Source organism: Plectropomus leopardus, chromosome 20, assembly GCF_026936395.1.
Source record: "Plectropomus leopardus strain MGB_pleo_1.0 chromosome 20, ASM2693639v1, whole genome shotgun sequence".
In the NCBI taxonomy this organism is placed as follows: Eukaryota; Metazoa; Chordata; class Actinopteri; order Perciformes; family Serranidae; genus Plectropomus; species Plectropomus leopardus.
In genome coordinates, this window is record NC_142195.1 from 8,224,555 (window position 1) to 8,236,810 (window position 12,256).

At 38.2% G+C, this 12,256-nt stretch overlaps 1 protein-coding gene across 1 annotated transcript in view; it reads left to right on the forward strand.

The window, feature by feature from the left end:
• Positions 1 to 12,256, forward strand: part of LOC121959438 (carboxyl-terminal PDZ ligand of neuronal nitric oxide synthase protein) — a 58,053-nt gene that overhangs the window by 23,686 nt on the left and 22,111 nt on the right. Inside the window, exons 3-7 of the mRNA XM_042508707.2 lie at positions 6,217 to 6,309; positions 6,506 to 6,564; positions 8,805 to 8,913; positions 10,064 to 10,205; positions 11,754 to 11,926. Of these exons, the coding sequence (XP_042364641.2) occupies positions 6,217 to 6,309; positions 6,506 to 6,564; positions 8,805 to 8,913; positions 10,064 to 10,205; positions 11,754 to 11,926 (576 nt within the window). The remainder of the gene's footprint in view (positions 1 to 6,216; positions 6,310 to 6,505; positions 6,565 to 8,804; positions 8,914 to 10,063; positions 10,206 to 11,753; positions 11,927 to 12,256) is intronic.

Genomic DNA, 12,256 nt, shown 5'->3' on the forward strand with positions numbered 1-12,256 from the left:
ATATGCTTATTCACTGTCTGTCCAAGAGTTATGATGAGAAGATCAATATCCGTCTCATCTCAGCATAAAGACTGGAGGCAGGGGGGAAACAGTGCCGCCCAAAGATAAAACCCTCCAAAAGCTTATGTAACTCCCTTTAAAAACCACCTCTTGTCATTTTTACATTTCATTTGATGTACACTCACCCAGTGCTCATATCAAAGTGCGTCTGCAGTGTCTAATATATGTTGACAGAATATATTACACACAGAGTACAGTTTCAGAGGAAGGTGCTCTGAAACTGTCACACCAATTTTTGTTGTCTCGGCTTTCTCGGATATTACTAATAAAAAGTGAGTGGCCTCTTGTCTCCTCCGGTTTTGATCTTATAATATGTGTGTCTCTGTTTTAAAGCAGCTCACCCAAAATTTATAACACTGGGATCACAACAAAAATCTACAGAGAGCCAGCTTCCTCTTGCACATAGCAACAGCCATCACTATTCTGTCTGACACTTTCATAATAGATTGCAGAGAGAAACGCTGGCTCAAATTTGTTACGCTGTCTGAGAAGACTGATGAGTCTGACGGCTTAAATGCACACAACCAGACTGAGAGAGGTTTGAAATAAATGCTCTCACTCTTAAGCTTGAACAGAGCAGTAGCACTGCAGCACTCACAGTCAGCGTTGGAGGCATGGTTTTAAAGCGACAAGACATCTTTGAAGTGTGCATCTTAGAACTATGTCCTTCATGCGTTTTCAATCCACGTTAGTCATACGCTTTTCTTTACAGCTCGTGTTATTCCTCAAGTCTCTGAATTCGTAAAAGCGGACCAAAATAAACTAAGCTGTTCTCTGGAGTATTCCTATGCCCTGCTGAAAGTTTTCTAACGTGACGTGCCGAGGCTTCGGGGAACTCGTTTCATGAAATTTTCGAGTGTTTGTTCCGCCGTTGATAACATGAAAACCATAACAATGCAAGTGCATTAAAAGCTTGAATATTTCAGAACACATGGCACTTAAGCAAAGAAAATATAAAAATTTCATAATTTGAATGAAGTTGCAAAATCCCACTTTGCTTCGCCAGAATGCCGGCATAAACTGTGAATTATGAAAGAGCCGTGTGTGAATGTTTTGACACTGATGCGGTGGCAAGTTTCCTGGCTTCGCAGGTGTGTGTTCGACTTTGTAACGTGTAGGTCATCTCTCCATAGAATTAGGGCTGGGTGTCATGTAGAAAATCAAATATTACAATATTTTTGACTAAATACTTCCAAATCAATATTGCAACAATATTTTAGGGTTGACTATTGGTGCTTTTTAAAAATATTTACACAGTGAGACTTTTGATAGAAAATCATCAGTAATGTAGATATAATGACTGTGGGTAAAGGCAAATATCCAGAATCTAAGACCATATCTAGTCGCATATAACAATATCACTGAAACATTGACATACTGCCCAGCTCTTTATGGAAAGTTTTGTTTCTTTTCGCCCACTCTCACCCCACTTGCTTTTGTCAGTTTATTCTTGTCTCCAGATCCTGCTCAACTTTGGAGCCCTAAGACTTCAAAAACGTTTGGACTCCATAGCTTGCTAACTTTGTTGGTGTTAACATGCGTTGACTGGTGCAGTTAATGTTAGCTAACTGAAAAGACCGTTGCTTATGATGTTTTCACCAGCGTTTTCAGGTAAGCTGACTTGTCTTGATGCACACACACACCTTGGAAGAGTCATTTCCCTAGATATATGTATATAGATTATAAGAAAAAGCTGCAAATAATGATTATTTTTGTCATTGAAAAGGTAGGAGTCACCAGGGGCCCCACAATAGGCCCCACCAAGCAATGTTATTGTGATGTTAAACATTTTGTAACATGCTGAGAATTGTGATAACATATATTGCGATTTAATACCTTTTATGCAACGGCAAATTATATCCTGAAGGGGGTTGTTTTGACAGATTTTGACCAGCTTTGTCAATATCTATTTTCTCTAATTAGAAGTTTTCACTTTGTCCATTTCTCTGCAGTGTTTTTATTGCAAAATGTGTCTAGTGGACTGAAAAATGAATTAATTTCATTATTCTGGTTAGGATACTGAAAGTTTAATTTGTATTTGTGATATTAATAATCTTTTTAATAGAAAATTTAATATGTGTGTATCGATTCAAAAATTACCACACAAAATATTATTATTGATTATTGATGTAACAAAATGGTGAAAAAAAAGTTACACATTTCACCAAAGTCCTTGTCAATGTCAGAAAAAGGCTTGTTTTGTGCAACTAATGGTCGAAAACCCAACAATACTGAGTTTGCAAATGTATAAAACAGAGAATATCGGCAAATTCTAACTATCTTACTCGCAGCATTTATGCTTAAAATTTGGTCAAATGTGCAGTTCCCATCTCTAATACTTTATCTTGAGTATTCAAAAAGGGTTGTATAAAAGGTTTTTCCCCCAACATTAATCTTTCTGAGTGCCCAGGTCTTAACAGACGTTGTGTCTTTGGTTTTCCACATTTGTGAAGACTTTTTTTTATGATAGTTACAGTTATGATAATAATGACAGTGATTAACAAAGATCTGTTTGTGGTTGCAGAATATAAAAAGTTCATCAGACACATTAAAAATAACTATTTAACAGTGTTTTTATATAATAAATGAATAAATAAATAAATGTGTAAAATAAAGTTAGAATCTATATTATCAACTTATTTAAGGGGGGGGGGGGGTCCCCTTTTATGTCTTTTACATTTTCTGATTAAAGGGTAAATGTTTAAAGATTTATATTTGTTTCCTTGCTCCATTTTAACTATTTAACAAAGAGCGCTGTTAATTAATGCATGCAGTTCTGTTCTTGTCTTGTCTCATCACCTTTAACCACCTTTTGTCTTCCTTAGGGTTGAGTTTTTTGCAGTTTGATGCCCAAAAATCATCAAATTCTGCTCTGTCGCCTTAAGATGAATTTCCCCAGAGCAAATATTAGATCCTCAGTATCAGTGGATTTTGCTCAGAGTTTACGAGCACACTGCAATTAAGATAAATGAAACTCAGCACCTGGTTTTTGGTTTGGCGCTTTCCTTTCATCTCACCACTTCACTCTGCAGTACGAGCACTTCCCCGTTCCTCGTCTTTAAAGCCCGGCTATTCGTCTCTCTGCGTCTCCGTGGTGTGTTTCCTCCTTTCCCTCTCTGAACCTATTCTCCATTTAATCAGCTCTCTCAGGACTCGGTTCTGTATAATTAGAGACTGAAACTTTAATCACCATGGATCCAGGGCAGGGGAGAGCAAGGCATTTCAAATACACACAAGCAGGAAATTAGCATGAAACAAAGTATGGAAAACGTGGAAACGGATGTGACCAAAAAAAAAAGCTTAATTTTAAGTCGTGACATTTATTTGCCGTCAGTCTGCGCGCACGCTCACACAGGCAGCGAGGACAAATTTCAGGTTCTCACAAGACAAATAAAAGCCGAACTATCTGATAATCATGTCCGGTAGGTCTTGACCTGTTCATAATGCTCAGCTAATTGTTCGGCGGCAGCGAGGTGGAGCTGGATTAAAAGGTCACAGTTTGCAGGATGTCCTTACATAACAACAGCTGTCTCCTCACCTCCTCTCCTTCTGTCTCCTCCTATCTGCTCATCTTCTGTTTTTCTGTCGTCTTGTCCTTGCCTTTCCCCCACACTGGCATTCCTTTCCTTTTCAAAAAGCAAATTTCCTCCTCTCACCCCTTTATGTATTCATCTGAAGACCATTCACTTTTGCTGTATATTAACATTTTGGCAGGATGTGGTAAACAGCAAACTGGAAAATTATTGTTTTCTGGGAAACTGCCAGCTACATTTGGAAACTGGCAGCTGATTTTGTCCATAGGAGATTTAGGGGGGAAAGAAAGAGCTTTTTTTTTTTTTTTTTTAAATGTAATGTTTTTTTTTAGATATCTACAGCATCCAAATTTACATTTACATTTTTTTTTTAATCCAAAAACACTAAGTCAAGCAAAGGAGAAAAAGAAGAGCATTTTTAAAAGTTTTGATTAATGATGTGATAAGAGGAGAATAATGCAAAGTTCATGTGGACTTTGGCCACTGACCTTTGGTTTTTATTTATTTTAAGTACAAAATATGGAGACATTTGGAAATAAAATCAAATTTCAAAGCAGCTATAATCAAAATGTTTGTAATATTGAAAATCAAAAGCACTCTGTATGTTAAATGTGAACAGCCTGGAGACGGAGCATAACATTTAGTGTAGCATAACGACTCTTCGCAAGACAACCAATCAGCTCCTTTTCCAAAAATATCAAACCATCGCTTTTTGTGTGCGTTTGCCAGTGAATCCAGTAAACTGTTTTCCACGTTGCATATATATTTAACCTTGCATAAGCCGCTGAATGGAACCAGTTCCACGGCTCAAAAAGTCAAATGCAAGAATTTCGTATCATGATAGATTTCGGTGGCCTGAGAGACGCCACTGTAGGCCTCGATAGCTGGTAGCTAACAAGAGTTTACCCCGCCTCATGTTTGAAAGTGACGCTGATCAGAGTCGACGGGCCAGACTTGCTAAGTTCCTCGGCAGAAAGCCTGGCCAGCTGACGAGGTGGAAACACGCTAGTCACTCAGTGCAGACACAGCTGTTGTACCGCTCAGCAAAGAGTGAAACCAGCCTACATCCTGGCCCTTTTTACTTAAATGTTGCTGTTGGATTTAGCCCGTGCAGTTTATGTTCTGCACCCCTGAGGAGCAGAGATGGGGTTCAGCTGTACGTGGCCACATGATTAATCCTTGTCGCTTCCCATTTACAGCATTATACTAATCAGCCATGAGGCAGGGTCCTGAGAAATCGTCCAGAATATTTCACAGGATTAATGAGCTAAAACTGCCAACTTTTTAATGCCGTTAGCTACAATCAATCCGAATACACCTGAACATTAAGTCAAGGTGAAGTTAGGCAATCTATCTCTCTTATCCAGCTGTCCCTTCTCTATTCTCTGGCGTCAGAGAGCTGCAGAAGGTTTTTTTAATCGGCTTGGCGACCAATATTCAACAGACTTAATCAGTGCTCCTTTTGTGAGCTGCCAAGCTATTAAAGATGCTGATATATTAAAGTGCACCGCAGATCATGTTTTAATGCTGACAGATTGTTCCCAATTATGTCCTTAATTCTGTAAGATTGCCAAATGTGCAGCGGGACATGCACTCTCTGGGACACCCTCACTGCGATGAAGAGGTCGAGTGGGTTTTTTTCGGACACTAAACTGACTTTATTTGGCTTAAGGACTGTTCTGTGGACAAAAGACGCATGTTGAATAAGTCATCTTGGGCTCTGGGAGCTTGTGGTGGGCATGTGATCAGCAAAATATTCAGCGGAGGAATTGATGATGAAAATAATTGTTGTGGCAGGGAGAGTTAATGGTTTGCAAGCTCTTGACTGATTTTGAATGTGTTTTTGTTCAGTTATGTGTAATCAGCTGCAGCTAAATCTTCAACAGGAAACCAACAAACAAATAGTATAAAAAATCACAATAAAAGCACTAGTGGTTCCACTTTGATTTATTTCATTATAACAATAATTTATTTTAATTTAATTTATTTTTTTATTTTAACTTTATTTAAACAGTGTATTATCTGACTTCAGTATAACAGTGCTTTTATATAACCTTATTGTAATGGTACTTTGCTTAAATTTATGATAACAATATTTAATTTAACATTAACAGTACTTTATCTAACATTTTGTAACAGTGCTTTATTTGGCTTTCCTAAAACAGTACCTTAATTAACCTTATTACAATAGTTCTTGTCAAACGTTATTATAATAGTATGTTATTTAACTTTAGCTATAACAGTACTTTGTTTAAGTTTAACTGTAACAGTGCTTTATTTTACTTTATTAAAACTGAACTTTATTGTATTTTAACTATAACAGCACTTTATTTAAGGTTAATTGTAACAGTGCTTTATTTTACTTTATTATAACTGAACTTTATTGTAATTCAGCTATAACAGTACTTTCTTTAACTTTATTGTAACAGTAGCTTTAATTTTGCATTTTAGTAGTTTGCTGTAGTTTAGAGGTAATTTCAAATTATCAAGCTATATCGTGTATTGTGATATATAGCCAAAATATATTGCAGTAATATTTGTCATATTTATACAGAAAAGATAAGATTCCTTCGATATATATGTACTACTATTCTGATGTGCTGTTTTTTTGTCGTTTTCTTAGTATGAATTCAAGGCTAAGAGCATCAAGAAGAAGAAAGTCAGCATCGTGGTGTCTGTGGACGGAGTGAAGGTGATGCTGAGGAAGAAACAGAAGGTAAGTCAGAAGTGACAGACTCCTAAAAGTAATATGACATAACCAAGGAATTCAATTTAATCTGCAGACTGAATGAAAAAATAAAAAAAATCAGCATTAAATGAGATTTAAGTAAGTAAGTTTTATCACAATTATAATAACTTTGCTACAAGGTGTTTTATCAGTGCTTAATCACACTCATCTGTCTCACACGCAGAGGAAAGAATGGACATGGGATGAGAGCAAGATGCTGATCATGCATGATCCCATATACAGGTCAGTCACGTCTCTCTCTGGCAATTTCATAGTTTCAAACTAAAACACACAGTTTGTATTATACAAATATAAAATCCTTTGCCAATATCTTGTTACACTCACTGGATGAAACTGTCTGATATTCAGTGCAACACAAACTCTACGTCTCCCAGCTCGACCTCTGTGGATGAAGCTTCCATGTACTTTAACATGCACGACTAATGTGCTAAAATGTACTATACCGCATATGCCAAACGCACTTACATCCATAAGATAATGAATAATCTATAGCTTGTGCATGTAGTTAGTAGGTCATATGTTTTTCAGTGTGTATTTTTTTTCCAGGGGAGGCATCCTACTCTCTCATTATATTTACAGTAATCTAGTATTTAAACCATCTTTGCAAGAATATTTGGGGAAATATTTCAACAGGCATGGCTGAAAAAAAAAAGCATTTATTAAGGCCACAACATCCCATCAGCTGCCTCTCCTGTTTACATAGCGATGGAGCCTGTCAGCCAATCATCAGTGGGCCTGTGAAGCTGTCAGTCACTGCTAAGCAACTCACAGCGAATCAACCGTAAAGTGTCAAAATATAATACAGCCTGTCAAAGTGCTGAGGCGAGAAGGGAAATTTAGAATTGAAAGTGCAGGCAAAAATTGAAGGTAGGGTTTTTGTTCAGGAGAACTAAGTGTCTTTTTGTTCTTTTTGGCTGACTTAAAACAAGCAATTATAGCTAATAAGGCATCTTCTTCATGGAAATGGAAAAGGAAAGAAATAGGCAGGCACTTAAAAGTGTCTTAACCAACTTGTGTGTGATGTGTGTGTGTGTGTGTTTGTAAATTATGTATAAATCTGTGGGAGGATCTCATTTGGCAAAGCCACACCTCGTCATGGGGCCATGTGTGTTAGATACAATTTTTCTTGCTTGTGTCTTTGTGGGTGTGTTTGTGCAGTGGGGATACAATACAAAGTGCACTCCGTGTCATGTGATGCTCAGTAGTAGATGGTCATAATTCGTTTGCCCATTTCCCGGTGGAGTTGTTTTATAGCAGTGAGTGAAGCTGCAGATTGGGATGCAGAGCTGACCTGCGGCTCTGCCACTTTACTGCAGAGTGTGTGCAGGGTTGCTGGCAAGGACAGAGGATGGGACAGTTTGCTTGTAGGCTACAATATAAGACCCTACAAGACTGCAGGAGTATATTCTTGTGTATTAATACAAAGTGATACACCACCAATATTCCTCTTTCATTTGATTTATATCTGCATTAGGTCAGTTCTTTCTCCCAGATCACAGTATTGGGTTTTAATATAATTTGTTATTAAAGGGTAAGTTCTGTATTTTTTCAATTTTAGACCCAATTTTGCAATGTTTTTGTGTCAAAGTGACATATGGGGACAGTATTTTTTTGAGATTTGGTCCAGTATTGAGCGAGAGTGCTGCAGCAGGCTAAACCGGTTGCAATGTAAACACTCAGGGCAATTACACACCATTAATTTGCTAAAAATGCTTGTTGTTGCCACCGACAGACTCAGATTGGTATTTTGTCTGACAACATTATGGAAAGGATCCCCGCAGACACAGAACCTTTTGTTAAAGAGTAAAATTATTGTTGTTTAACCAGAAACGGCCCTGAAATCACTATCAAACCCACAAGACTCCATTTAAATAAATAGTAATTTTATAATCGAAAAACAAACTTCATTTAAAGATAACAGAAACCAAATAAAAAAATCATGTTGGTTTGTCTTTACATTGTTCCAACAATTACCAACTCTGATTTTGTTTAAATTAACCCTAAATTTACCCAGTAAGATGTGAAAATTTGCTGGTTTTAAGCACGCTAAAATTACTGTTTATTTAAATGGATTTTGGTGAGGTTGTTGGTTTTGTTTCTGGTTAAGGACAAGGATGCTAGTCTTTAACAAAAAGGGATATTTCAGTCATGATTCTTTGTACACATTGTTAGACACTTCAAAAAATCACCACCCGTCAGTGGCAAAAAAGTACTTTGGTGGATGTAACTCGACGGTGCGGATATACTGAGTGGTTACAGCTGTTGCCTCGCCTCAATACTGGACCACATTGTAAAATTGTTTTTCCCATCAGCCACTTAGACACAATAACATGGGGATATGGGGTCCAGATTGAAAGAAATACCAAAGTCATTCTTAAAGAGGATTGTGACTCTGAAGAAAGGGGTGGATCATGCAAAAAAAAAAAATCTTATGTATTTAAATTTGTTGTCATGTTTTTTAGGATTTTCTACGTATCTCACGACTCCCAGGACCTAAAGATCTTCAGCTACATCGCAAGAGACGGCTCCAATAATTCCTTCAGATGTAATGTCTTCAAGTCAAAGAAGAAGGTATAACAAAAGAGGACTAACTTCCAACTCGACTGCCGACATGCACAGACGATCACAGACACCTTTCTGGGGAATAGGCTTCATGCACAGCTACACTGCTGCTCTTATGTTTCATCACCCCTGAGATTTCCAGTTTAAATAACTGAAAATGAAACCGACAATCATACAGGGAGAAAGCCATTAGAGAGTGAGAAGGGATACAATTTTTATCAGCTGCAGTAACATCAGACAGTCTTAAAGGGACAGTTCACCCCAAAATGAAAAGCACATATTTTTACTCTTACCTGTTGTGCTCTTATCAATCTAGATTGTTTTGGTGTGAGTTGCAGACTGTTGGAGATATCTGCAGTTAAAGATGTCTGCCTTCTCTCCAATATAATGAAACTAGGAGGCTCTTGTAGCTCAAAGTGCCAAAAAAATTCATTTGAAAAACTCGACAGTTTTTTTTTTTTGTTGTTTTTTTCAGAAATCATGACCCTGTTACTCAAGATAATCCGCAGACCTTGCAGTGAGCAGTTTCTATTACGGTCTATAGGGTCTATTTTCTTTCTACCGAACTACACCCGCCAACTGTATCACTGTGCAGAAGGAAGAGGATTGTTTGTATTTAATGTTACTGAATTTGTGTTTTTAATTGAAGAATGCATTTTGATTATTATGTCAGCTCAGTGAATCAATATTGATTTTGAATTTGATTTTCTGTGGTTTGGTTGACGACCTGGGGCTCACCACTGCAGATCCATAGCCTGCAGTGAATACAGAATAGATGCACTGCAAGACAAGATTTACAGCTGCACATTTCAGACAAGTACCTCTTTACCTTTCCTCCAGTTTAAGCTGTTTTTTATATGTTGCAGTTATTGCAAGTTACTGCAGTCTTGGCTCACAGGTCTGGTGTTATCAGTCAGTCGTAATGAGAATTGTACCAAAGAAGCAGTGGTATTAGTCTCTGATCAGAGGTATTCAGCTGCGTGCCAAGAATGACTCAGAGAGTTAACTCTCCTTATATCAGAAATGGGGGACTGCTCTGTGAAATGACTTGTTGTGGGCTTTACGTATGTTGAATCCTCTTGCTCAAAACACAGATAATTCATCTCAAACTCTCCACTCTGTTCTCTCTGTCCATCTGTCTCTCTCCTCTCTTTCCCAGACGCAGGCCATGCGTATTGTGCGCACAGTAGGTCAGGCCTTTGAAGTGTGCCATAAGCTCAGCCTGCAGCATGCGGAGCAGGATGCAGACGGACAGGCGGATGGAGAGAGTGACAAGTCTGCAGAGGAATCCAGCAGTCATGGTGAGGCCTACCTAAAAGGATGTACTGTTATCTGCTATGCACAGTGTTGCCTTTGCAGAGTACCGTTAAACACACATATGAACACATATTTTGCACTATATTGCGGGTAATTTTAAACACTAATAACAACATCTTAAAATAAGGTATTTAAAGTTTGCAATAAAGTCCTGAAAACTAAAAACACTACATGCATATCTTGGCTGTGTTTGCAGCTAACTTTGTGAGCCCAGAGGCTGTTTGTGCTGTTTAGTTTCTGTTTAGCAATGTGCAAACACCTGCTGCTTCTCTGAGCCCTCCAACTGTTCAGGAGCCAGCAACTCTTTGTGGGTCAAACTGAAGAAAAAGTGCAAGACTAACTTTTTCTTTTCTTGGACTGTAAAAAAAAAATCTGGATTATTTTTTACTGACATGATGCATTACATATCCCCAGCTATGTTATTAGATAATTAATTGATTTTTTTTTTGGATGCTAAAGCATGCATAGACATTTTAGTGCTTTCTAATGGAAGAAAAACAAGATAAAACAATCACGATAACTGCACACTGACCAAAAACATCTTATCCTGTTACATGGATGGCTGGATTGTGAAATCAGGGATGGCAGAGGTGGCACAAAGTCATTGCTTTGCAAGTCATAAGTAAGTCTGAAGTCTTTGCCAGGAGGTTTCACATCACATCCCATGTTATATACAACATTTATGGCAGGGAAAACCCAAAATGATTTCCTGATTCCAGGGTTGGGTTAGGGTTTTGAATGGCTTGAATCAGTTTGTCTTGAGGGTTTCCGGCACAATCATTTATTTGTGGTGGCCTGCTGTGATTAAAAACATCTGCCACCATGTATTGATTTGTACACAAATACACAGTAAGCTTCGTGGTTACTGGGGTGTGTTCCTTACAAAGACATAAAGGCAACCATTTTTCACAGACAAGCATGCAGGTTTATTAAAACACATTTTACCTCTGACATCTGGTCTGAACAATGTTTTTCTGTGGAAACTGGTATTTATGAGCCGTTATTGGTCACTTGTGTCACATGTTTGCGGACTCTCTCTCTCTCTCTCTCTCCTGGCTAAAACTTGACCTTGGTTTGATTACACGCCGCTTTACGACCTAAATGGAGCCATCAAACCTCACCAGCCCATTAATTCAACACAGCGGTCAAACAGAAACATCTCAGATGCCCAGTTACACTGGAATGTAAACAGATTTAAGAAACAACATCGAGCTAATCTGGATTTGGGTGTTCTGTGATGTTCATTTCACGTGGGATGGAGGATTGCAATTCACACGTCCTTTTGGACAACAAAAGAGATTGCCAGTTTTACAGTAATTAGTGTAATTTGCTCAGTGAATGAATGGTTGTCTGGCACTGAGCTGCAGTTGTGTGACAGGCTGCGTTGATCACGTGGGGGCAAAATACCGTGTATGTGCTCAAAATAGCATTAATTTAAGGGTTAATTATCTAAACGCAGGCATCCCTGTTCATATGTTTTTATGGAGTTTTATAGGTTGTTTTTCTTACTGTCTTTGCGTATTCTTTCACAGGTCGTAAGCTGACGGGGGCCGAACGAGGGGAGGCAGAGGAGGACAGCAAACTCGGAGGAAGACGAGGAGGAGAAGATCCTTCAGCTGGCACCTCACTGTGTGAAAAGGCAGTCAGTGAAATTCTGCAGAGCCTGGCTGAACTGAACGTGGTCAAACCCGGACAGACCATCATAGTAAGATGCTGCAGCACATACAGACTCTCACATACATTGCATTGCTTGAGGCAAGAGGGTTATGATACGCACACTGTATTCTGCTTGATGTATTACAGGTGTCTACAGTCCTGCCCAACAGTATAAAGGCAAACAGCCTGACATTTTTACATTTTAAAGGCCACGAATGACATTTAGATTTAATGGAGACAAATAATGGAGATGCTTTAAAGCCCAAAATAAACATTAGATTTCCCCCCACTTTTTGTGCTTGATAAATCAAAATTTTAGTGATAGTACAGCTATAATTTATTTATTTATTTCATTTCCCAAAAGAAAAAAAAAGCTTTT